This window comes from Talpa europaea (assembly GCF_964194135.1).
Source record: "Talpa europaea genome assembly, chromosome: X".
In the NCBI taxonomy this organism is placed as follows: Eukaryota; Metazoa; Chordata; class Mammalia; order Eulipotyphla; family Talpidae; genus Talpa; species Talpa europaea.
In genome coordinates this window covers 84,532,927-84,558,120 of record NC_140081.1, presented here as the reverse complement: position 1 = coordinate 84,558,120, position 25,194 = coordinate 84,532,927, and the positions used below count along the sequence as shown (strand labels likewise).

At 43.7% G+C, this 25,194-nt stretch overlaps 1 protein-coding gene across 1 annotated transcript; it reads left to right on the top strand.

Moving 5' to 3' along the window:
* Window positions 1–23,403: 23,403 nt before the first annotated feature.
* Window positions 23,404–24,027, top strand: PLAC1 (placenta enriched 1; the record flags this gene model as incomplete). The annotated part of the gene is made up of 1 exon (XM_084259025.1): window positions 23,404–24,027. One exon carries the CDS (start codon window positions 23,404–23,406, stop codon window positions 24,025–24,027), a length of 624 nt encoding a protein of 207 aa, XP_084115151.1.
* Between the last annotated feature and the right edge of the window lie 1,167 nt (window positions 24,028–25,194).

The following is a 25,194-nucleotide window of genomic DNA, read 5'->3' as shown; positions in this document are numbered from 1 at the left end:
GAACAAGACAAGGATTCCACTCTCACCACTGCTTTTCAATATAATACTGGAAGTCCTAGCCAGAGCAATAAGACAAGAGAAAGATATACAAGGAATCCAAATAGGGAAGGAAGAAGTTAAACTATCACTCTTCACAGATGATATGATAATACATATAGAACCCCAAAAATCCCACAGAAAAAACTAAGCAAACTAATCAATCAGTTTAGTAAAGTAGCGTATACAAAATCAACACACAAAAATCAGTAGCCTTCCTATACACAAACAATAAATCTGAAGAAGAAGAAATCAAGAAAACCATCCATTTTATTATTGAAACAAAAAAAATCAAATAGTTTGGAATAAACCTAACAAAAGAGGTAAAGGACCTATACAAATAAAGCTATAAAACACTGTTAAAAGAAATAGAAGAAGACACAAAGAAATGGAAAGACATCTCCTGCACATGGATTGGAAGAAATAACATTATCAAAATGGCCATCCTACCAAAAGCAATATACATAGTCAATGCTATTCCAATAAATTTTCCAAATGACATTCTTCAAAGAAATAGAACAAATATTGATGAAATTCATATAGAGCCACCAAAAATCCCAAATAGCCAAAGATCTCCTGAAAAAAAGAAAAGAAGAAGAGAATGGAGGCATCACACTCCTAGACTTCAAACTATACTACAAAGCCATAATAATCAAAACTGCATGGTATTGGAACAAGAACAGATGCACAGACCAATGGAACCAAATAGCAAATCCAGAAATAAACCCACAGATTTACAGTCAACTAATCTTGGACAAAAGAGCAAAGAATATGCAATGGAGCGAAGAAAGTTTGTTCAATAAATGGTGCTGTGAAAACTGGGTCGCTACATGCAAAAGAATGAAGTTTGACTACTACCTCACACCATACACAAAAACCAACTCAAAATGGATTAAAGAACTAGACATAAGACCTGAAACCATAAAATATATAGAAGGATATATATATCCTCGGATATATATATCCGAAACACTACATGACATACACCTCAGTAACATCTTTAAAGACACATCACCCAACGCAGTGATAGTGAAGGCAAAGATAAACTGCTGGGACCACATCAAATTAAAGCACTTCTGTACAGCAAAAGAGACAGTAACCAAAACAAAGAGACACTCCACCGATTGGGAAAAAAATTTTGCACACAACACTAATGATAAAGGACTGATCACAAAAATCCACAAAGAGCTGATGCGACTCAACAAAAACAAAACAAATAACCCAGTCAAAAAATGGGCTGAAGAGCTAAAAAGAAACTTCTCCAAAGAGGAAATGCAAATGGACAACAGGCATATGAAAAAAATGTTCAGCATCACTTGCAATCAGGGAAATGCAAATCAAAACTACAATGAGATACCATCTTACACCAGTGAGAATGGCACATATTAAAAAAAAACTAGCAACAACAAATGTTGGTGAGGTTGTGGAGGAAAAGGATCTCTCCTGAACTGCTGGTAGGAGTGCAAACTGGTCCAACCACTATGGAAAGCTGTGTGGAGATTCCTCAACCTGCTAAAGATGGAGCTTCCATATGATCCAGCAATTCCATTCCTAGATATTTACCCAAAGGGCACAGAAACATTAATTCAAAAGGGCACCCCAGTGTTTATAGAAGCACTATTTACAATAGCTAAGCTATGGGAACAATCCAAATGCCCAAAAACAGATGACTGGATCAAGAAGATGTGGTACACATACACAATAAAATATTACTCATCAGTCAAAAAAGATAAACTCATGCAATATGCAGCAACATGGATGGAGCTGTAAGGGATCATGCTCAGTGAAATCAGCTAGAAAGAAAAAGAAAAATACCAGATGGTCTCACTCATAGCAGGAATTTAGAAAACCTAAATAAGGGACCAGGAAAAAGACTAATTATAATAAAGTAAAAATCAAAATCAACAAGCAACTATAAACCAGGGACACTCTACAGGGAAGGAGGAGGGAGTAGGATCAAAACAAGGTGGGGTGGGAATTGTATGGGGACTATAACCAAGATGAAAATGCATACATTGTGCAAAAATGAAAAATGATGTAAAAAATATAAAATTTTTAAAAATAATAATATATACATAATTTAAATAATAATAAAAAATCAAAAAAATAAACATAGGAGAAAATCTTCAGGACCTAAAGCTAGACAAAAAGCTAGACTTGATACCTAAAGCATAATATGTAAAAGAAAAAAATCAAATTTGAGATGATCCAAATTTGCAAAAAAAGTGGGAGAAAATATGGGGGAAAATATTTTTGCAAGCCACACATCTGAAAAATGACTCATAACTAGACTATATCAACAACTTTAAAAAACTCAACAGTGTAAAAAAAAGAAGCAAACTCCAATCCTCCAATCCAATCAGGAAATGGACAAAGGACAAGAAGATACATTTCACCAAAGAGGAACTAGAGATGGTAAATACATGAAAGATGCTCACCATCGTTCACCATCAGGAAAACACAAATTTAGACCACAGTGAGATGTCACTCACCTATTAGAACAACTGAAATCAAAAATAGTGACAATATCAAATGCTGGCGAGAATGTAGAGAAACTGGGTCTTTCAGACTTTGCTGGTGGGAATGTGAAGTGCTGCAGCCACTCTGGAAAATAGTTGGCAGTTTCTTATAAAACTAAACATGCAATTACCATAGGACCCAGCAATCACACTCCTGGGCATTTATCCCAGAGAAATGAAAACTTATGTCCACACAGAATCTTGTACTAGAATGTTTATAGCCGTTTTATTTATAATAGCCCCAAACTGAAAACAACCAAAGTGTCCTTCGATAGGTGAATAGTTAAACTATGGTGCAATAAAAAGGAATGGACAACAATTTGGATGGACCTCAAGGGTATTATCCTGAGTGACAAAATTGTTTGCACAAGGATCTCCGCTCCTCCCTCCCCTCACCCCCGCCCCTAATTGCAAACATTCTAGATTCACTTCTCTAGGATTCAAGAGACAAACTGGCAAAAAGACGCATCCCAGGTGATTTCAATTTTGTGGCAGGATATGAGGAGTCGCGATCTCTAAGGCAGTTTCTTTTTTTTTTCTTTTTTAAGATTTATTTATTTATTTATACACGCACTGGGCACAGTCAGAAGCGCGGGAGGGTGAGAGAATTCACCAGAGCCAGAGCGGGGAGCAGAACAGACAGACTGACGAAATACACTGCTGAGGGGAGCAGCGGGCGGCAGGAGAGTTCTGTGCGCCATGTGGAACCCTCACCGGCAGCTGGGGATTGAACCAGCGCTGCAGAGGCTGCAGGCAGCTTCGCAGCCCGGCGCTCAACCGCTGCACCACTAAGGCAGTTTCTTAAATGTTACCATCATCATCCCACTTCTACAACCACACACACACATATACACACACCACGCACACCATGCACATACATTTCAAGATGACAGGATTTTCATGGCACACGATTCCTGCTTCTATGGACTCCTTTTCAAAGATGAATGGTAGAGACCCTCCAAGCTGAAGCTCCTGATGGTTGAGAGCAGCACGGGGAAAAGAGTTGCAGAGAAGAGAGGAAGATAAAACTGACAGAGTTGCAGGGAGAGGATTTGCTGACTGCTCTGCACCTTCATCTGGGCTATTCTGTTGACATGTGCTCACAGCCCCAGTTCTGAGTCTGCGAGCTGATGTGGAAATAAGTGTCTCTTCTTCAGGGAGGCCTTGCCAGACCCCAAAAACTAGGTTAGATCCCGATGTTGTACACTCTCATAACACTTGAGCCTAAGCTTGGTATCATTTATCACAAGTATAATTACATGTTTTTGAGACTGAATATTTCACATTAAATAATGATGTGTGTTCACCTCCCATTTGGGATTGTAAACCATGAATGTAGGAACTCTGTCTTCATCCATTTTTGTATATGCCCAACACCTAACACAACGCTGGGCCAGAGAAGCTGCTCTGTACATATTTGTTGGATGAGTGAAAAGGGGTATTTAATTGAATTAAACATTGTTACTTAGACTCATATTAAGAAAAACAAACTTGGTTTCTATTTATTTTCTCTCTTACAAAATAGGAAAAATCTTTACTTACCCACTTACCACATTGGATAAGACAGTATAGCCATGGAGATGCCCTGGAGTAAAAAACACTGTTCAACTACTTGGGCTAACAATAACAGAACAATCGCTTTGAGTGTGGAGGGACCATTGTACATTCTCTGAGACATGGAATCCCAGGCCCTTGGATGCGCAACTATGCAAATGTGGACGTCAGGCACATGCATTCCCCACGGAGGGGTTTCTCTCCACCCACCAAGGATCTTTTCAAGTCACCCAGAAAAGCCCAGTGTTCATGGAGCCATTTGCCAGGTTAGAGTGCTGGTGCTCGCCCGGGCTAATCAAGGACAGGTACGCGTCCAAAATTAGGGTTTCCATTGCCTACGTTCACTTCTCCCATGAGGAAAACTGAGTGGGAGAGCACAACGGATTTGAGAGGAGACTCTCCTTTAGACTTTGACCTTAGGGCCCAGATGCTTCTCCACGCTTTCCACTCTCTGTCACTCACATCAGTGCCCTCCCCGCCTGCCAGTAAGGAAGCACAGATTCCTCCAAGGGGAGGAATCGGGGTGTGTGTGCAGATGTTACACATCAGTACATTTCAGGGACAAGTCCAACCTGTTTAGCCTTTAACACATAAACTTGCCTTTTCTTCTCAATATACCGTGATTCAGCCCCAGGCCCCCTAGGCTCCCCCACAATCCTCACCTCAGTCCCTTAGGGGAAACAGGTCCTTGCTGGCTGAGTTCCACATTAAGTCCCTGATTTACAATGAACACTGCTCTCCTCCTGGCCACCTGACACCAGAGCTGTTGCTCAACCCTCCCTTGTTTCCACGTTGCTTGAATTAGCTTTTCTCCCCGGGTCCCTGACTTATGGCAACTTCTTCCTAAGCTGCACTTCTGCTTTCTGCTGCTCTTGAATTAATTCATCCCAAGTTTCTTTTCACTTCCTCCAGCCTTTGCTTTCTACATCCTTGAGTATTCTTTAGGCTTCCCACTCCCTTTGCTAATCATACTCTGAGCAGATCATTTGTTTACTTTCTTAATTTTGTACTGAAGTAGCCTTGGTTTACAACTCTGTATGGGTTTCAGATGTACAGCGTTATAGTTTGGCACCTGTATGTGCTACACGGTGATTGATTTCTACTGAAAGTCTAGTTTCCATCCACCACCCTAATATTAGCCTCCTCCACCATTTTCACCCACCTCTTCTCCCTCCCCCTCCTGTGACCACTATTCTGTTGTCCAGATCTGACAAGACCTTTATTGTGTTTTGTTTGTTCATTCACTTTATTTCTTTGTCTTCTACTCAAGAGCGAGATCATATGGTGTTTGTCTTTCTCCTAATTTATTTCACTTAGCATAACACCTTCAAGTTCCACCCATGTTGTTGAAAACAGCGGGATTTCATCTTTTTTTGTTGCTGTGTAGTATTCCATTGTATATGTATACATACCACATCATCTTTATCCATGCTAGGTTGTTTCCATATCTTTGCTATTGTGAATTTTGCTGCAATAAACATAGGGGTACAGTTATCTTTTTGAAGGTCAGGTCATTTTTTCACAGTACCTTCACCCCACACCCATCCTGGGCTGTGTCTACTCCACTCTTGTTTGGTTTCCATGCTTCCTATCTCTAGGAGTGGTCCTTTACCCACAAGCAATTGACTATCACCAAACACCCACATTTTCCCAAAACCCCCTATGTGTCCTACTAAGGGTCTAACTCCAGCACACACAGAACAGGGGAGAAGGTTATAGAAAAAAAAGTATGCAAGATACAAATATTACTGAGATTTCAGGTAGGAATAGTTTTCAGCAAAATAGGAGGTGTCTAATCTAATCATAATCAAAAAATCTATTGAAGGGCATTTCATAATTCTTCCCTATGTGCATAGTTTTTTGTAGGTGAACTTTATTCAAAGAACTCTGAAAGAGAATACAAGCCCCAGAACCTTATAAATTGGTCTCTTCTAGGTTCAACCACAATTTTTAGGCAGGGGAGAAACTGTACCAGTTCATAAAAACAAGAAATATGTTGACAGTCACTTTATTCTCGTTGAAACCTGTCCCTTTTTATAGCTTGGAGGTTAAGAAGGGAGGAGGAAAGGACAACCACATTGATTTTAATGCCCATCCCCTCCCCACCCTGCCACACTGAGACCGAGCAGTTCCCATAAATAACCTGATGGTGCCCGAATATAGAACTTGAATGAACTGAGAGAAAAAAGAGAATTGGGAAGCATCTTGCTGATGATGATGCTCCCCCTTTGCTGCTCTCCCTTTGCTGTGCCGGGGCCCTCTCTTCATGAGATTGTTCAGGAGAACTGAGGGATTTAAAGTATAACCCTCCTGGAGCATCTCCTAACAAGATCTGGAAAGGGAGGCTTCAGGACAGAATTTCCGGTTGGGGTGTATGGAGGGGGAACCCAGGTCTGGAGTCAGCTCGCCTGACTAGGAGGTGACCAGTGTGTGCAAGTCATCTAAACCTCGCGGGCCTTGCTTTCCTTCTCTCTAACATGAGGCTGACAACAGTGCCCACAGAAGACTGTGATGAGGACTAAATGAAGCCAGGCCTGGAAAGCCCTGAGCTCAGCACTTGGCATGTTGTTCAGCTCACTAAATGTTAGCGCAGACAAAGAGGGGCGGGACAGGGAGCAAATGGCAAGTTGACCTTGAATTCCATGGGAAATGAGGGTCCTGGCTGCCATCCTTATCCAGCCACTCTCCTTTTCACAGCCCAACTTGCTTTGTGGGCCCTCAGGTTAAACAGCTGAGACTTTGTTCCCAAATGAGCAGACATTGGGCTGTGCACCTGGGTGGAATGTGGCTCTCACCTTCTACAATTAGCAGATATCTTGAAGGGCAATGCTGTACATTTTTTTAAAGATTTATTTTTATTTATTTATGCATACAAGAGCTGGGGTGTAGGCCAGAAGTGTGGGGGATGAGAGGATTCACCAGAGATAGAGTGGGGAGCAGAACAGGCAGACTGACTGAAATACACTGCTGAGGGGAGCAGCGGGCGAGCCAGGGGAGGTCTGCTGTACCATGTAGGTAGCTCCCTGGCCGGGGACCCAACTCATGCTGCAGGGGCTGCGGACAACTTCACAGTGCTGAGACTTAACCCCTTGTGCCACCAGGGAGGCCATCAATGCTGTACATTTTTTCCAATGAAGCCTGTGCTCGCATTTGCTTGCGGTGCATTTTAAAATTTACAAGATGATGAGCTTGTTGACTAAATAAATATGTCTGCTTGGATCCATTTGTCATGTCCTCCCTCGAGGATGCCTCCTTACTCTCCTCCCCCATGCTGTGGCTTTCAGAAGCACAGTGGGCAGTGGGACAGAAAAATTCAAGTTGTTGGTCTTCTTAAACCCAGAAATTATTTACAGAGCACAAGATCTAGAGTCAGCAAGGGTTTTTTTGTTTTGTTTCGTTTTTTACAGAAATGGACAAATCCTAGATATTCTCTATGTGTACAAACCTTCTTTCCAACAGTTATGAAAGGACATTTTTAACTTTAAATGAGAGCCCCTGTTGATTCTCAACACAAAATTCCATCAAAACGTTGTATTGATGGGGTAGGAGGTCAAATAGGAATTACCACCTTGGGGTCTTAAAATCTCCCCAATAATGCTGTGACTCAGGAAGTAGGCCGGGGTCCTGCTTGGAGCCCCTGGTTCCTCCCCCACTTTTGTGCATCTGAGGTCAAAACACAAGCTGGTAACATATACCAAGGGATAGGATTCAAGCTGGGGTCAGGTCAATTTGAACAGTTGCGTGCAGAAGCCCCGCTCTGTGTTCTAGCCTCCAGAGGAGCAGTGCCGTCCTGCAGCTGCTCCACAGCAGGTGTGCAGCCAGCTGCCACTGGGCCAAAATTACACCCACCTCAGGGTCCCTGCCACATGTCCCAGGGCTCATGCGCTGCCCACTAGCCGAAACTGGCCACAATGGAAGTCAGCTCTGTTTTCACCCACATTTTTTTATTTTAGCAATCAAAGGGTCACTTCTAGATGCCCCTCACTCTCAGTATGCGTGGCATAGATAGAAACAAAAGCTTACTAGTCAGACCCCAAGAACAAGACTGAGCTGAAGATGATGCAAATATGCAAGCAACCAAGAAATACCATGTGTTAGAAGGAAAGGGCTTTATGGTTCTCTTTACAATATACTTTTTCTTTTTTTTTTTTTTTAAAGATTTATTTATTTATTTACACAAGCACTGGGTACAGTCAGAAGCACAGGAGGGTGAGAGAATTCACCAGAGCCAGAGCGGGGAACAGAACAGGCAGACTGACGAAGTACACTGCTGAGGGGAGCAGCAGGCACAGCAGGAGGGGTCTGTGCGCCATGTGGGACCCTCGCCCGCCCGGCAGCCGGGGATGGAACCGGTGCTGCAGAAGCTGCGGGCAGCTTCGCAACCCAGCCCTCAACCACTGTGCCACCGGGGAGGCCCAATATACTTTTTCTTTTGATCATAACACATAGGTTGGAATTCTCACACTCTTTTCCCATTTCCTTGCTGTTTTGTAATTTTTATGGAGATGTTTTGCCTGTTTTTTTACATGTCACGTGCAGCATTTGTGGGTGTGAAGGAATAGGGTGTGAAATCGAAGCTGGGCACTCTCTGGGGGATGCAGGGAGCTAGAGGTAATCCGAATCACTTTTGCTTCTGTGGTGAGAGGATGTCACACAGGCAGTTAAATGTATATTAATTCTCCAACAATGGAGTTTGAAAATCAGCACATCAAATAAAATATTTAACACCCAGGAACAGCCAAATGCACATTCTACATGTGTGTCCTTAAGTGGTATTTTTATGAAGGAAACCTTATTTGAAACAAATGTCAGAATGCAAGTTAAGCTCATGAAAGACACCGAGAGGCCATGGCACTTAGGGCTTCAAAGTGTTGCCCAGGGACAGCATTGTCCCCGGCCTCCATCCCAATGTGGTCAGCTGGCGTGCCCAGGCACGTGTGGAGACACGTATGTGTACAGGTGTCTTCACCCATTAGTACACAACCCATGGCAAAAGCTGGTCCTCACGTTGCTTTCAGGGGTGGCATAAAAAATGGACAAGGACTATGGATCTGTCATCTGCCACCCCACTGCTTGGTCACAAGAAGAAGGGGCTCTCACAATGACGGGTGGGATTATATCTGGGTATCCTTGAGGAGCTTCCCAACACCAGCACTGGAATGAAGCTGTTACCTGCCTACCTCTAGAGATCCGGGGGCTCTGAACCCCAAGTGGGGAGCCCTGATCCACACTCCCAAGCTTCTGTATGGGTATCGATGAGGGGGGTTTCGGGGTATTTCGTGTGAACTGTGTTAGATGAAGCAAAGAAGTGGGAAGACCCTAACATAGCGAGGTGCTGTGGGGGCATCGTCAGGAAAATTTTGTGGTGACTCACTTCTCTCTCTCCCTTCCCGGCTGCCTGCCCGCCGTCTCTCTTTTTTCATTCATCTGTACGTACATTCCTCAAGTATTTACCGAACACCTATTTCAGGCATAAGCCTGGGCTGACCAGGGCAGGGGCATACAGAAGACGTTTGTTTGCTCCTCTCCCTCTCAATGGGTCTTCTCTCCTCTCTCTCCCCGTAATTCAGTGGTAACAGGGGTGGATGGAGGAATATCCAAAATTCATCCCTGTAGGAGACATCTGCGCCAGGAATTTCCGGCAATCCCCCAGGAGAGTGGCAGATTGATGGGACTCCAGTTGAAACTAACAAGCGGGAGGAGGGAGGTGGGGGCGGAAGGAGCCCTGCAGCCAGGCTGTCTGCCCGAGCCTATTCTATAGCTCCCATTTATCAGGTACTTGCTCTGTGCCAGGCCCTGGACGTGCAGTTTCTCAGACCTCATTCACCCCTCCGACCCTATGAGGTAGTTCTTATAACTGGCCCCATTTTAGATGAGGAAACTGAGGCCCGGAGGGGGAAGTGACTTACCCAAGGTCACACAACGAAGAAGTGACAAAGCCCCACTTCAAGCTTAGTTTTCCAATGCCCTGGCATTTTCCAAGCTCAGTTGTGGTTTAGGTGTAAGCACAAAAATAGGCTAGGAGCTTCAAAAAGGCACTCGGAGCCCTGTTTCTGTGGGGAGTTGAGTCTCTGTATTCAACAGTAATCGTGCTAATAGCAGCTAATATTCACTGAGCACTTCTAGGTCAGGAACTACACTAAACTGCTTTATACTTGTGGTCTCACTAATCATCACAATAACCTATGAATTATTATTATTGTTGTTGTTTTTGTCCTCATTTAAGGACAAAAACAACACTGAGAAAGTAACATGCCCAAGGTCACACAGCTGCAAAAACAAAGTAGTTTCATTCCAGGTCTCTCTGACATATCACAACCACTTGGCAACCAGACTATCCTGCCTTAAGCCCTCCAGGACCTCATTATTTTCTTCCTTTTTAAAAATTGGATATTTTTATTAAGGGAGTTGTTTATTTACAACAGTATATATGATCCAGAGGAGTAGGCTCGTACTTCTTCAGATGTATGTTACCATACTACATCCACCAGAGCTGATTTTTTGGAAAAAAAAAAATCAACAAAATTGGCAAACCTTTGGCCAGACTCACTAACGAAAAAAGAGAAGAGACTCAAATAAATAAATCAGAAATGTTCAGCAGATGCAATAGTGACTTTACAGAGTTGCTGCTCAGAAACCCCTGCTTCTCTCGTCCCAGCTGCTGCGACTGCTTTTTTATCTCCTTGTATTATTTTTATTAAGGTAACATTGGTTTACTGCACTGTATATGTTTAGGGGTATAGAATCAAGCCTCTTCAGCTGTATGTCACCACACCACACCCACCTCTAAGGCACCAGTAGTCTTCCACCGTAGTCCATTGGGCCCCCTCTATGTTTTGCTCCCTACCCTCCCCCTCCTCTTCTGGTAGCATCAATTTGATAGTCAGATTTCTAGGGTTTGTTTTGTTTTGGTTTTGACTGACCCTTTCTTTTGTTTCTTTATTTTCTACATATGAGTGAAAGCAATAGGTATTTGTCTTTCTCCTTCTGACTTATTTCACTGAGGCTAATCCCCTCCAGTTCCATCCACATTGTCACAAATGGCATGCGTTTATCTTTTTTATAGCTGAGTAGTATTCCGCTGGGGATAGATATACCACATCTTCTTATTCCACTCATCAGTCCTCAGGCATATGAGTTGTTTCCAAGTGTTGGATATTGTAAATAACACTGTAATAAACATAGGAGTGCATATATCCCTTCAAATTAGTATTTTACATTCTTTAGGTAGACACCTAGGAATGGAATTGGTGTATCCTTAGATCTATTTTTAATATTTTGAGAAACCTCAATAACTTTCAAAAGTCTTTCTCCAGACTTTCTTCACACCCTTTTCTGTCCATATAAATATTACCCATTTCTGTCCTCTCCAGTGAGTTAAGTCATTGTCTACCTCATAACCTCCTCACCAAGACCCTCATTATCCCCAATATCCAGTTAGCAAAACCTGGAAACCCCCAGGCCATGTCCAGAAGGAGCAGTCAGAACAAAAATATTCCTAGCCCCAAATTTCCAGTCACTGTTATATGACTTATATGATTTGAGGGATCTTAAGACAAAGCGAAACTATAAATCCTTGAATTTAGAAATAATAAATGCTACTTCAAATTCCCTCCAGGTCTATAATCTCCCACAAGCAAAGTCTCTAAAAGGAAGGCTCAAAGAGAAGTCCTGCTCCCTGAAAATCAGTGTGTTTTATAAATAACGAAAAGGTGACCATTTTGAAAATATTTATTTAGAGGCTAGGAATTTAAATATACATTCCCTCTGAGGGTTGTGTTATGAATTACCATATCCCTTGATAAATACAATCCATTGTATTTCTTTAAGCAGCTCTTTCTCCCTCTAGTTCTGTAGTTCAACTACCAAAGAGCCAGGGCAGCTGCCATTTTGTGCCCAAAAGTTTCTCTTTCCATTTTCCAAGGAAGCAAAGAACAAGGACTGTCTCCCTTATCTCCCAATCCCCTGTCTGGGGTCATGCCCTTTGAGGACTTATTCTATTTCAGCTTCCACCTCTCAGCAGTCAGGAAAATTACTCAGAACAACCCATAGAATGAGCACCTGCTTCCGTTATTGTCCCCATGTGAACAAGTTAATCCCTGGTTCAGGGGAGGTTCGCTCTCCATGCTAAGTGGCCCGGCCTCCTAATGGGTCACTGCTGCTGGCTTAATACCCGAGTCTTGATTTCTAACAGGTGGGTGCCACAGTTGTTCAACTCTCATTATGGGCCAGGACATGGCTCAAACAACATAAGATTCTTCATAAAGAGTCTGAGACAATGCCAAATGGTATTATATGGGGAAATAAGCTCAATTCCTTTCTCGAGCATCTCTCACACAAATGGCTTTCACCAGGAGGGGAGACACCCCAGCCTTGCTGCTTTCTCTAGACTCACTAAGTGGGTTCTTTAAAAAAAAAAACAAAGCAGTGAGCCCTAAAATGTTTATGAAAACCCAGTGTTGGGCTGCCTGGTTCTGGTTGTTTAGAACATGGTATTCATGAATATCATGAATATTGCTAATTTGACAATTCAGCAATCTGTATCCCACTCCACTCTCCCACCCAAGCTCTGCCAGGAGCTTCACAAACAACCAAGATGGGTACATGAAGTCCAGCATTCTTTTTACGAACACGATGAAATCAGAACGAGACACCCTCTCTGTCCTTGGGGTAGAATTAGGGATATGTGAGTCTCAGCTTGTGAACAAATGTGAGAGCTTGAGAATGCGTGGTCCCCTTTTTCCCATTCAGAAAGATTTATTGGGTGAGCTTGCAGGCCATTATTCATAGCTGGGGTCACCATATTTGGTGGCTTTGTACAGAAGCCATGCAAATTACAACCTTGTCAAAATAGATCAGGAAGGCCTGAATATACAGTGTGTGCTGAGGGCCATTATGTTCTGGGTTTGCGCGCAGCTCAGGGAATAAATGTGCTACATTGAAATCAGGAATGACTGCTCGCTCTCAAGAAGCCTAAAATATAAGGAGTGATAAAATAGAAACAGGGATCCAGAATTATCTTCTCTAAGTGCCTCTGAATTTCTGTCTCCCATTTACTGTTCTCGATTTCCCCTGCATGAAAAGCTATTAATTTCTCCAACTCCCCATCACCCTAGATTCTGATCCCTCATAAACCATCTATGCCTCTGTTTTATGTCCTTTTTAAAAACGCCTTCCCGTGTTTACTTTCTCAGCATTGGCACATACTAGAAAGAATTGTGGGAGCTTCGTGAGTATGGCAGATACTTCCACCTCTGTTATGTCTTTAGTGAGTCCCCTAACCTTTCTGGTCTCAGTTTCTTCTTCTGTAAAGTGGGGCTGTTCATAATATGTGCCATGCAGGACTGCTGGGAGGATTAGAGGACGTGTTGTGCGTAAAGCCCCTTAACACGGTGTCTCGGTAAATACATGTTCGTTTCCTCCTTCCTTCTTCAGGGGAATTTCAGTTTCCACAGTTCGGCAGTTGCCTCTGACAAATGACCTGGCTAATGGGTGAACTCAGTTTCTGTCTTTGTTCCCATAACCTAGGCGTCCAAAGAAATCTTTTAGAGGGCCTCCCCTGGTGGCGCAGCGGTTGAGCGCTGGGCTGCGAAGCTGCCCGCAGCCTCTGCAGCGCGGGTTCGATCCCTGGCCCCCAGCGGGGCTCCCACATGGCGTGACAGACCTCTCCTGCCACGCCCACTGCTCCTCTCAGCAGTGTCTTTCATCGGTCTGCCTGTTCTGCTCCCCGCTCTGGCTCTGGTGAATCCTCTCACCCTCCCGCGCTTCTGACTGTACCCAGTGCTTGTATAAATAAATAAGAATAAAAATCTTTAAAAAAAATAAAAAATAAAACTCTGAAAAACATTAAACATAATTTAAAAAAAAGAAATCTTTTAGAAAGTGTGAGGGGACAAGAGCACAAACACGTGCTCGGCTGGTGGCTAACTGGCCTGCCCTCTCCAGTCTGTGCATCTTCCGTTCTCCCTCTCGTCGTTTTCCAATCTTGAGCTATTCTACAAGGTTTGGTCCCTTCCCCTCACTGCCATTTGCTCTCTTAGAACTTCTCTCAGCTTTGCCCAGCTGTGGGAAGTTGCTCCCAGAGCTCCCTGATTTTCTGGTTTGCTCAGCTCCCTGGGCTGGGTTTGAAAGTCAATTCTGCTCCCTTTCCTAAATAACTGGGCCATGACACTGGAGCAGAAGTCTCCGTGTATCTTGGAGCAGTAGTCCAGAGGTCAGGCCACTCCAGGACTTTCCCTTCCTCCCGACAATGATTAACTCATGATAATATCTTGCACTTTTGTGTGCGTTGTACAGGGGGAGAGAAGCCAGGCAGGCTGGTGGAAAGGCCTGAAGACCAAATCGACTTGATCTTGGCCAAGGCTCGCTGCCCTTCTGGTCCCCGGAAGGGACCCTGATGGAGGACTGTGAGAATGAAGGAAGAGAACAGAGAACGTGTACTCTAAGGGGCAAAGGGGATTTCGATATGCATCAAAGATATCCAAATTTAGGAGGAGAATGCAATATTTTTGAGATTTACTGCCATAAGTGACCTACGTTCAAACAAACTTTTTAAAAATCCTTGGCTTCTGCAATTGCTTAAAATATTGCAAAGGCGCATAAACAGAAAAAGCCGTTGTTACTACAGCTTCCCAGCTGAGATGGAGACTATATACTGGAACACTTATCCATAGCTGCGCTGCGGCCTCCACGGGTGGTCGTTGTAAAGCAAACACCCAGGGCGGGATTTTAAGAGATTATGCTGCTCAGAAAAGCCACATCGCCCCATTCCTGACAGCTGGATAGTAAGCCCCATTCTGAGTATGTTCTTCTATATCATGGCGGCAATTGCCACCAAGACCACACGCTCCAGTCACAAGGAAAACCTGGTTGAGGGGTATAATATCCAACCCCTGATATTATATAATCTTCTGTATGTCAGGAAGACCTATCTAAATAAGCTCTGCGTGCCTGTGTGTGTTCCTCTATGCATGTGTTCATCATGCATGCACTAATTACGAGCACATTATGAGACACAATTATGGACACATTATGAATTATGATCATGTATTATGAACATATGCATTGAACACACATGGCACTCTGTGAAAGAACTTTGAAGACCCTCTAATCTAGCCTCTCGCATAGGACAAGAATTTCCCTTCCAGCCATCTTGGCAAGTGACCCACTAGCCTCTACCTGAATGCCTGCAGGGAACCAGGCAACTCAGTTCCACACCAGCTGTCTCCACACATTTTTGGACAACTTTTAGAGTTTGGGGCTGTAGCAAGAGCTAGAGTCAGATTGCTAGTATTTGCAAGCTCCTCTCTCTGAAAGGAGGCATGAGTGTCTGTTCAATTTGTTGGGAAAATATTATTAGTTTGTTGGGGTTGCTGTACAAAGTACCAAAAATGGGGTGACTTAAAAAAACAGAAATTTGTTCTCTTGCAGCTTGGGAAGATAGAAGCCCAAGATCAAGGTGTTAGCAGGACCTGGCTCTGCTTCTGGTATTTTCTGCCAATCTTTGACATTCTTTGACTTGTAAGTACATCGCCCTATGGCTGTCACATGGCTGTCTTCTTTCTATGTGTCTTTGTCTTCCCTCTGTGAAGTCTCTAGGCCCAAGTTTCCCCTGTTTATACGCACATCAGTTGTTTTGGATTAGAGCCCACCCTAATGACCTTGTTTTAATTTGATTATCTCTGTAAAGACTATTTCCAAATCAGGTCACACATTCCAAGTTACTGAAGGTTAGGGCTTCAATGTCTTTTTGGGGGGAGGACACAATTTAACCTATAAATACATGTATTTGCAGTCAAATGATATAAGTCCAAAATCTTGACCCATGAGGAAAATTTCAGGATGGCGTCCTATATTCTTTGTTAAGGGAAAGAGATTGCCCCTTAGAGGGGACCTCCTCCATTGATTAATATATCTTTTAATAGTATTATGTAGCACATGTGTCTATATTATCAGATACAATAATATAATGGGTCAGCGTTTATATTTCTTTTAAACATTATAGATTTATTTTAAATATTATGTATTAAAATATACAAATCATGAATACAAGTTTAACCTATTATGTATATATTTTTACCGGATACTAATTGCATGGAGAAGGTAGCAAGCTGACACTCTGCCCAAGTATTTTTTTTTAATTTTTTTTTAATAGAGGCATGTTATTTATTTATTTATTTGTTTGTTTGTTTGTTTATACATGCACTGGGTACTGTCAGAAGCGCGGGAGGGTGAGAGAATTCACCAGAGTCAGAGCGGGGAGCAGAGCAGGCAGAAGGACCGAAGTACACTGCTGAGGGGAGCAGCGGGTGGCAGGAGAGGTCTGCATGCCATGTAGGACCCTCCTCTGGTTGCCGGGGAGCAGCCGGGGATCGAACTGGCGCCGCAGAGGCCGCAGAGGCCGCGGGCAGCTTCGCAACCCAGCGCTCAACTGCTGCGCCACCGGGGAGGCCCTCTGCCCAAGTATTTTGATATTGCTAGGATGTGGTGCTAGCACAGCCAAAGTCAAACCTTTGAGAGAAATGGAGAATGATATTTATTTACCAGTGAAATACAATAGCGTAGGTGAAGATAGGGTCAACTTCAAAACATCTGGGGGAGCGGTCAGGCTGAGGGACACTGAAAGACACCCCTGAAGAGGGCCTGGAGCTCTCTCAGTCCAGACTGGCAGAGCCGAGAGCCCAAAATGAGCCAAGGGTCAGCTTGTGCAGGAAGACTTCACCCATCCGGCCTCCGAGGCCCCGGGAACCCTGGAGGTTCTTTCATTTCCACCTCTGTGCTCGGAGCTGCCAGTGGACACCCAGATGGATGTGCTCTGGGGGGGGGGGGGGTGCACTCGAGGTTCAGGTTCTGCCTTCTCAGCAAGGGAAGCCTTCCCCAGGCAACTTCAAGGAACAGCGTCCGTTCATCTCAGTCAACCCTGTGGCCCCAGAAAACCTCTTTCAGATACCCTGTCACTCTTGAGTGTCTCGTGGACCTGAGATTTCTGGATCTGGGGCCTTCTGCTTTCTGCCTCAGTAAAGGCCAGACCAGAGGAGAGCTTGACCTTGGTTTCTGTCAAGAGGTTGCCTTATTTTGCTTGCCTGCGCCCAGGACAGTGGGGGTTGCTTGTGAATCTGCGACTGAATCCTGGCAGGCTGACACAGGTTGTGTTCAGTGGCTTGACAGAGAAGAGGAGGACAGTGACAGGGTGGGCGTTAGCACAGGAGTGCTGGCTCCTTTGGAGTGGCAGCTTAAGAGCCGCTGAGAGGGCTAGAGCACCTTGGAGTCTGGCAGGCACAGAGCTCCCAGCATCAGGGAGCCAGTAGGCAGGCGGTGGGCAAGTGGCCAGGACCCTAGACTGGGTCCTGCACTCCCTGCCCAGCAAGTCTTCACTGTTGTCAGAGGTCTTCAACTGGGAGTTTGGGGAAGGGGTGGAGAAGGGTGCCTGGCATGGAACCAAACTAAGTCCCCGGGGGGCTGGACAGGGAAGCAGGGGCAGGTGGTGATTTCTGGTGAGGGTTCATGGATTCTTCCTTTCAAAAAAAATTTACCTAGCACATACCAGACACTGTGGTAGCCAGAGACCCAGTTCCTTCCAGAATTTATCGTCCGAGAATGAAGGAATGGGAAACAATGGTAGCGATCCCGGCAGCCGCGGGAAACAGTGTGGCTTTTCTTTCTCAGAGGGGCCCCGCCCCACTCCCTGTGCACGTGCGGGCAGGGCCTTCCTCTTCCCGCCATTCCCTTATCACAGTGACCATCTTTCTCTGCACACATGCCTCACAAACTGTAGGCTCCCCAACAGTGACCAACAGTCTTCCCACTGAAGGCAGCTCCGCCACGTGTCAGAGGCCAAGGGTGCGCGAATGGCTTCTGTCGGGGGCGAGCATGTGCGCGCGGGCACCGAGGGCAACCCTCTGGGCAGAGCGCGCACAAGGTCGCTTGGGATCTGAAGATGCATATTGGTCAAGTCAGTGAAAAATCAGCCAAACAGCCTGTAAAGTCAACTGTGGTTTGATTTGGACTGGAGCCACCCTTCACTTGGGCCGTTATACTTGCTCCTCGCGTTAAGAAAAGCAGTGCCCAGAAAGCCCACTTTTGAAAAGGAGAGAGGAATGTGCCTGAGCATTTTTTGGGAAGCCTCTAGAGCCCTCCTTTATTGACACAGGTGTATCAAAGAGGTGGCGAAACCCTTGAAGGAGCATCTGATTCAAGCCGTTGGCTTCTGATGGGAACACCCGGAAATCATCTGGGGCGCCCTGGCCTCTCTGGCTCGGGCAGACCTCCAGAGACCATTCCCGGGTGAAAAAGGCGGCCATGCGGCGGTGCAGGGGGGAGCTCGGCGCAGACACAAACTTACCTTGTCTTTTAAAATGAGAAGGGACTCTGGGGCTTTGTGGCAAAGGGTGTAGTTTTCTGAAAAATCAAACTCAAATAAATTATTAAATTAAAACATAAACTGAATTAGGGGCAGGCGTTTGGGATTTTCCTTACATTTTATGGAAATGATGAAACACATCCCTTCGTTCAGTTTTAAAATGACCCTAACTCAGCTTCTCGGCCAGTAAGGGAAGGCGTTCCCGGCCTGATAGTTGCCATTTCCACTAACACTGAGTTTTGGGGACTCACTGGGAAATACTGTCCCATCAGGGGATGTCGCATCTTCAGTGCGTGACCGGATTCCACTTAGAGCTCGCATCAGCCTGCTCACCTTTATTCACCCCATTTGTGTGTGTGTGTGGGGGGGGGAACACCAAAAAAACCTCTCTCTAACAAGGAGCTTGGATGCTTATGGATTTCGCAACCTTTATTTGTGCACGAGATGAACCGTGACATTTAAACTATGCTTGATAGCTTAACAGATTATAAGAACAAAACCAGATGGCCCAAACAATAATAATGCTTTGATTGCTTTCAAATTCAATGTCAAAAATTAAAAACAGCTTTCAAAAAGGCTTGCTTTTTTTTTCTTCCAGAAATGACTTTGGATCATATATATGTATATACTTCTCCCACCAACCCCCCACAACTAAACTAGTAATACATCAAGTCACACAACTTAACAATGGCTTTTAAGGTTAAGGAGTGTTTTCTTTTTTCTTTTCTATATCTCCCAGTTTTTCTACAGTTACTTTTAAAATCAGAAAAAAAAAACCATTTTTTAATGACTACTTTTTAGTTGAATTTTAATGAAGCCATTTCTAGGCTTGAGTCAAGGTGTTTTCCTCTGCTGAGAAAATGGACACTGTTAAGCATTAGCAGTTCATAATTCTTCTTCCACAAGAAATGATGAATAACGTGCGGTTACTTTTACCCTGTGCTTCAGGAGGCTGGAAAACTGAACCGGACCCAGGTTCTTTGAATATAAGTTCTACAAAAGCAGTTATTTCATTTTCTAACGCACTTTAATGTACCTTTGACATCATTAGTATAATCACAAGCCCGACTTTCTTTGAGAGCAGTGAGCCAAGTAATTCTTTAAAACTGGATTTTAAAAAGAACCTCCCTGTAAAAGGGTTCCCAAACCCTGAGCTTTTTGCCAGAGCAAAGTCAGAAGGTAACTATTTGAATTTCTAAACTAAAGAGTTCACAAAGTGCTCAGATTCTTGTTTCCTTTTTGCATTCTTGTTTTGTCAAAGAAGCTTTATTCCAACTCAGATTCCATTTTTCTTCAAATCAGCTGCAAGAGAGTGAACACACTTTGCTGCAAATCAAATCCCTGACAGTTATATTTCCCTGAGATAATTGCATACTGCTCTGGAGTTTCCTTTTCCCCTGTTTCCTTTTGTTTTGACAACAAGATTCTGGGAAAACAATATACAAATGATAACTATGCTGTCATGAGCATACTGAATTTTAAAAATAAATAACTGTCGACCCAAAAAGCTTCCAGGAGCCTATGGAGTGAGCTCTTTCTCCAAACCGTTCCAAAACCAGACGTGGAAATATTGAGCTAATTCCCCTCCCCAGTCCCCATGCAGAGGTACACATGTGTCTCTAACGGCATCAGAGGAGACGGGGAAGGAAAACCCTGTCTGCTTTCAAGGAGATGTGTGTTGCGCTTCTCAGTCCACTCGCCAACATCGCAAAACTAATTTGAACTTTCTCAGCTTTTGTCTTTTTTAAAAAATGCCCTGCATCTAGAGCAACATTCAGTCTCTTTCTTGCAAGACATTAAGAACTAGAGCTTTCTTTCCTGGTATGAAATGTTTCATGATTTTTAAAAAGACATTAAGGATTCATGAAGAATTACGATTATATATAAAATAACATAAAAAAGAAATATTATTATTAAGGAGTTCTTAAAAAAAAGAAATGGAAGGAGGAAAACTCTGTTAAAGGAACTAATGGAAAATGTATAAGCAGAAGCCCCATTGAGAAAAACAGAAAGCCACTGTGCTCTGTAGCTTCCAGCAAAGCAAACATTTTGCATCCAGGTGTCATTAGCAGCTCTGCTTCTGCTGGACTCTCTATAGCTCGGTTCAGAACGGTATGTACCAATAGCTGAGCCATGCTTGGCTATACAAATGCACTTAAGCCCACAGCTTCTGGAACACCACAGGGATAATTTGCAATCAAGTCCAAAATGGGCTGTGGTCCTGCAAGCCCTGAGACCTGCTTTCTAGTCACCCAGCCACCTCTGTGACAACCTGGACCCTAGTGCCAAGGTGAGCGCTCTCTTCTGCGCATTGGTTTCCTCCCCAGTCCTCAATTCCCCTTAGCTTGGCAGATTTGGGAGGTTTTAAGTAAAAATCTGTCCATAGTTCCCAGGATGCTGTGCACAGCCCCAACTAAGGCTAAAAATACCTTTAGTCTGGCACCCCTGCACAACCCTCTCTTCTGGCACCCCCTTCCCATCTCTAGCCTTCTTTCTCCTCTGCCCCCAGCAATCCAAGTCTACCCTCTCCCTCTCCTGTCCAAGATCCCGTTCTGCCAGCACATCTCAGCTAGATGTTAGAGAAAACAGATTTGATGAATTCACACTGTGTTGTGAGCAACTTAGAGCCCCTCCACCCCTTTCTCTCTCTCTCTCTCCTTGCCTGGGAATTGCAGGCAGCAGGGGCAGCAAGGAAGGGCAGCTGCTCACTTCCTATGGCCTGCACTCAGGAAAAGGAGTCGCTCTGGAAGTGTGATGTGGAGCTAGGCCTTAGCAAGCTCCTTTGCAGGTTGCTTCTGATCTCTTCCTACTCTCCCACCTCCTCCTTGTCGTCTTCAGAGACGCAGTCTCCAGCACGGGGCCCACTGATGTCACTTTTAAGTCCGATCTTAGCCCAAAAGTGTGCTGGCCACACATACAGGCGTCTTCGTTAGTGCTCACATCCTGTGGCGATCTGTTCCTGGCTATAAGAAGATCAGAGGAAACAGATTCTGTTCTGTCTGAGTATGGGGATTTGTACTAAATGAAACCCCAAACTCAGCAATGTTACTAAACCCCTTCCTTCAAGACTGATTCAGTGCAACGTAATTTAAAAAGTGGATGTGGGGTGGTGAGGTGGTTAGTTGTGGGACAACTGTCTTGTTTCTCTGAGAATCTGGCTTTTTATAACTCTGGATTTCCGTGAGAGGTGGGAGGAGGAAGGAGTGTAGGAAAGATGCTTGAGGGAAGGAAAGGAAATAGAGGGACCAAAATGAATCTTTAAACTTACATCTCAGTTTTGGGGTTTGAACAATGAAAATGGAACCGAAAGATTATTTCCTTGGCCTATTCCAAAGGCTACTCTAAAGGGGAGGTTTTTGTTCAAGGCAAATAGGTCCAGGCAGTGAGATGATGTTAAGAAAGAAGGAAAGAGGAGGAAGACCACCGGCTAGGATAGGGGGTCTCCAATGGCACCCCAGCCATGGAGCCACTATCCCAGCTTCCAGAAGGAACCTCAGCTAATAGCCTGCATCTTGCTGGAGCAAGTAGTTTGTTTATTTAACTGTTGAGTCATTTCTATTCAAGACCAGTTGGCACCAGGATTTACTGTTTTTTGTAGTTGTTGTGTTATTTTGTTTGTTTCATTGTTTGGAAGGGTAAGAGGGCCATTTTTTTGTTTGTTTGTTTGTTTGTTTGTTTGCTGCTGCTGCTTCTGTTTTTGCTTTGTAAGAAACAAAAAAAGCACTCCACAGGAGACAAAAAGAAAGGACTGAGCCTGAATGGGCCCTTACACTTCTCTTTAAACCCTCAAATGAGCGGATGGAGATACAGGGACCCCATCTGTACCAATCAAATCAAGTCCCTGACTCAGAAACACAGCATTTCATCCAGGCCAGTGAGCTTTTCCAGTGGCCTAGTGGGCCACGATTTCCATGAAAAAAAAAATGCAGCAAATTCATCAATATCAAAAGAAGAGAAGGAGCTGGGTTTTGCAACTGGGAACAGGAGAGGAAAGAAATGTCTTGGGGTGCTTTTTAACCCAGTGTCATGCACACAGTAGGCACTCAGTAATTCATCAGATGAACTCATATGTGCAGGGTCATTTGACGCCACAGGGAACAAAAGCAAAACTCTGCACTTGTGTGTATACATTTCCCTCGAAATATTAGGCCCTTGAATTGTTTGTGTGAATTATTTTCACTATTAAAATGAAAGCTGAGTCGGACATGGGATCATTTTAAGGGAGTCACTGGGCCAAATTTCAATATTTGGTTGTCAGAATAAACTACAATTTCTTCTTAGGCTTTTGTTGATTTAAAGTCATTGCTAACCAACCTAAAGCAACCAGGAAGGGGTTGTTAGTGTGATATCATAGAGAACCTGGGGGCCCTGAAGGCTGATGGTTTTACCAGCTTGAAGTAAAGTGAAGTTCCTGTTTCCTAATTCAGTGTTTGCCTCAAAAGTCATTCTATTTTCTTCCTTGTTAGTATTGCACACAAAACATGCCCCCCCATCCGTGTACACACTCATCCTACATATGAGGGATGTGTATTTTATATCAAAAACATCATGTAGTAAAGTTATCCATAGACACAGTGAGTTACAAAATTAAAATTCAGTTCTCCCTCAAAAGAATGTTTTCCTTTTTTGCCACTGATGGAAGTATAATTGACAGAGAAGGTATTTAAAGTATACAACATGATTTGATATTACTACACATTGTGAAAGGATTCCCCCTATCAAGTTCCACCCATCACCGTACATATTTCCCTTTTCTGCATGGGAATATTTTTTGTGCTCTACTGTCTTAACCTTAACACTTAAGGGACAGCCATTTGTTTTAAAAGAAACACTCGTATTTAAACTTTTGATAGGAAATAAGATGGTTTTCCTTTTGTGTTTTCTAGAAATCCACACCAGCAAACTTCCTGGGGTGTTGCCTGATCAGCTACAGGGATGAAAGTTTTCAAGTGCAACATAGAGATGATCACCCTCACCTCTGTGTTTTTAGTCTGTTCTGGACAAAATTCAATAACTGTGCTTTGCTCTATAGATTGGTTGATGGTCTCAGTACACCCTTTCCTATTGAACAGTGATGTGTATGTGCACTTCCATGAGTTACACTTGGGCCATGGTTGTCCTCCCAACCATGTTCAGCCATATGCCTACCAGTTCACCTACCGTGTGTCTGAATGTGGCATCAAGGCCAAGGTCATCTCTTATGATGTGGTTCTCTACAGCACTGATTTGCACTATATTTCTAAGGGCACCTCATCCAAACAAGTGATCCCAGTGTCATGTGCTACCCACCAAAAGTCCCCATGGCTCACTAAGCCCCGCCCCACAAAATTAGCCAGTGGAGAAGGGACCAAAGATGAGAATGGTGACACATGCCACAATGTGTTTGAGTTGTGCCAGCCCAGCCGACGGTCCAACTGCAATTGTCCACCTTGTGTCTTAAATGAGGAAGGGCAGGCCCAAGCAGGGGCTCACGGAAGGGAATCTGAGAAGTTTTCTTCCATTGTTGATTTTTCTGAGGATTGGTGCCTTAACTCAGATGATCTGATTGATTCCATGTGACCCCCAGGTTTGGGTCTTCTGAAGATGCTGTTTCTAAAGTTAGTACATAACATTTACTGCTTTGAGTTCATAAATTGTTTTTGCTGTTCTCTTATGAGTGCTCCTGAGAAAGAGCAGCCTATGGAAATTTCATAAATAAAGCCTGTTATATTTTTATACCTTTTTGTAAGAAAAAAATAAAATTCTCTTGGCATAAAAATATCAGTTGGACATTTTATTCAATAAATATATATGTAACTCTTACTATGGACCAGGCACTGTTCTAAGTGCTTTACAAACATTAGTGCCTGATTTCTTTTCTCTAGAATGACTTATCTTCTTTAAGGTCCTCCAAGGAAACCCTCCCCAACTGAATCTCTCCCTGTGTATCCCCATTCCTCTTACACGCTGCACTACTCAATTCAGTACTTAGTTTTATCTACAACTGTGTCACTTTTCTTCCATGGAAGATAGATAGTGTAGTACTAGTGATTTATAAACCACCCACAGTTCTAAGAATCACTCAAGTCACATCTCTCCAACTAAATGACAAATTCCTGCGCCAAGAGCTGGATCTTGTGCTTCAATCACAGACTAATAGGAATTTGAAAGAAATTTTCTTCCCTCACTTAGATGATCAGAAAATGTTCACCCAAATTTGGATATCCATTGGTTTTTCTCAAAGACTTGGGGGGAAAGGGTAAATAAATGTACTCAACAAATGTTGATGGAGTGCTACTACATTCCAGGCACTGTTCCAGGCAGCGAGAATATGGCAGTGACTAGAAACTGGAACCCAGAGATTGCAGAGCTAGTAAACAAAGAGATTCAGATAGCAACAAATGCTACGAAACAAAAATTAAAACCAGGTGATATGAGAAAAGTTGGAGAAGGGAAAAATAGTCAGGGAAGGCCTCTGAGGATGCACGTTTGAACTGAGTCTTAAATGTGAAGAAAGTGCTAGCTCTGGGATGATGTGGAGGGAGATCATTCCAGATAGTAGGAACATCTATTCCTCATTACAACCCTGAGATCAGTGCTCTTCGTATATCCATCTTACCAATAAGGAAATCGAGGCTCACATGAATGACTAAGAAACTTAAATATGACTACGGAATGGAGGCCACTAGAGGGGGGGGGCATGTGGAGCGGGAGCAATGGTGGGAGGGACCCAATGGTCTGGGGGAG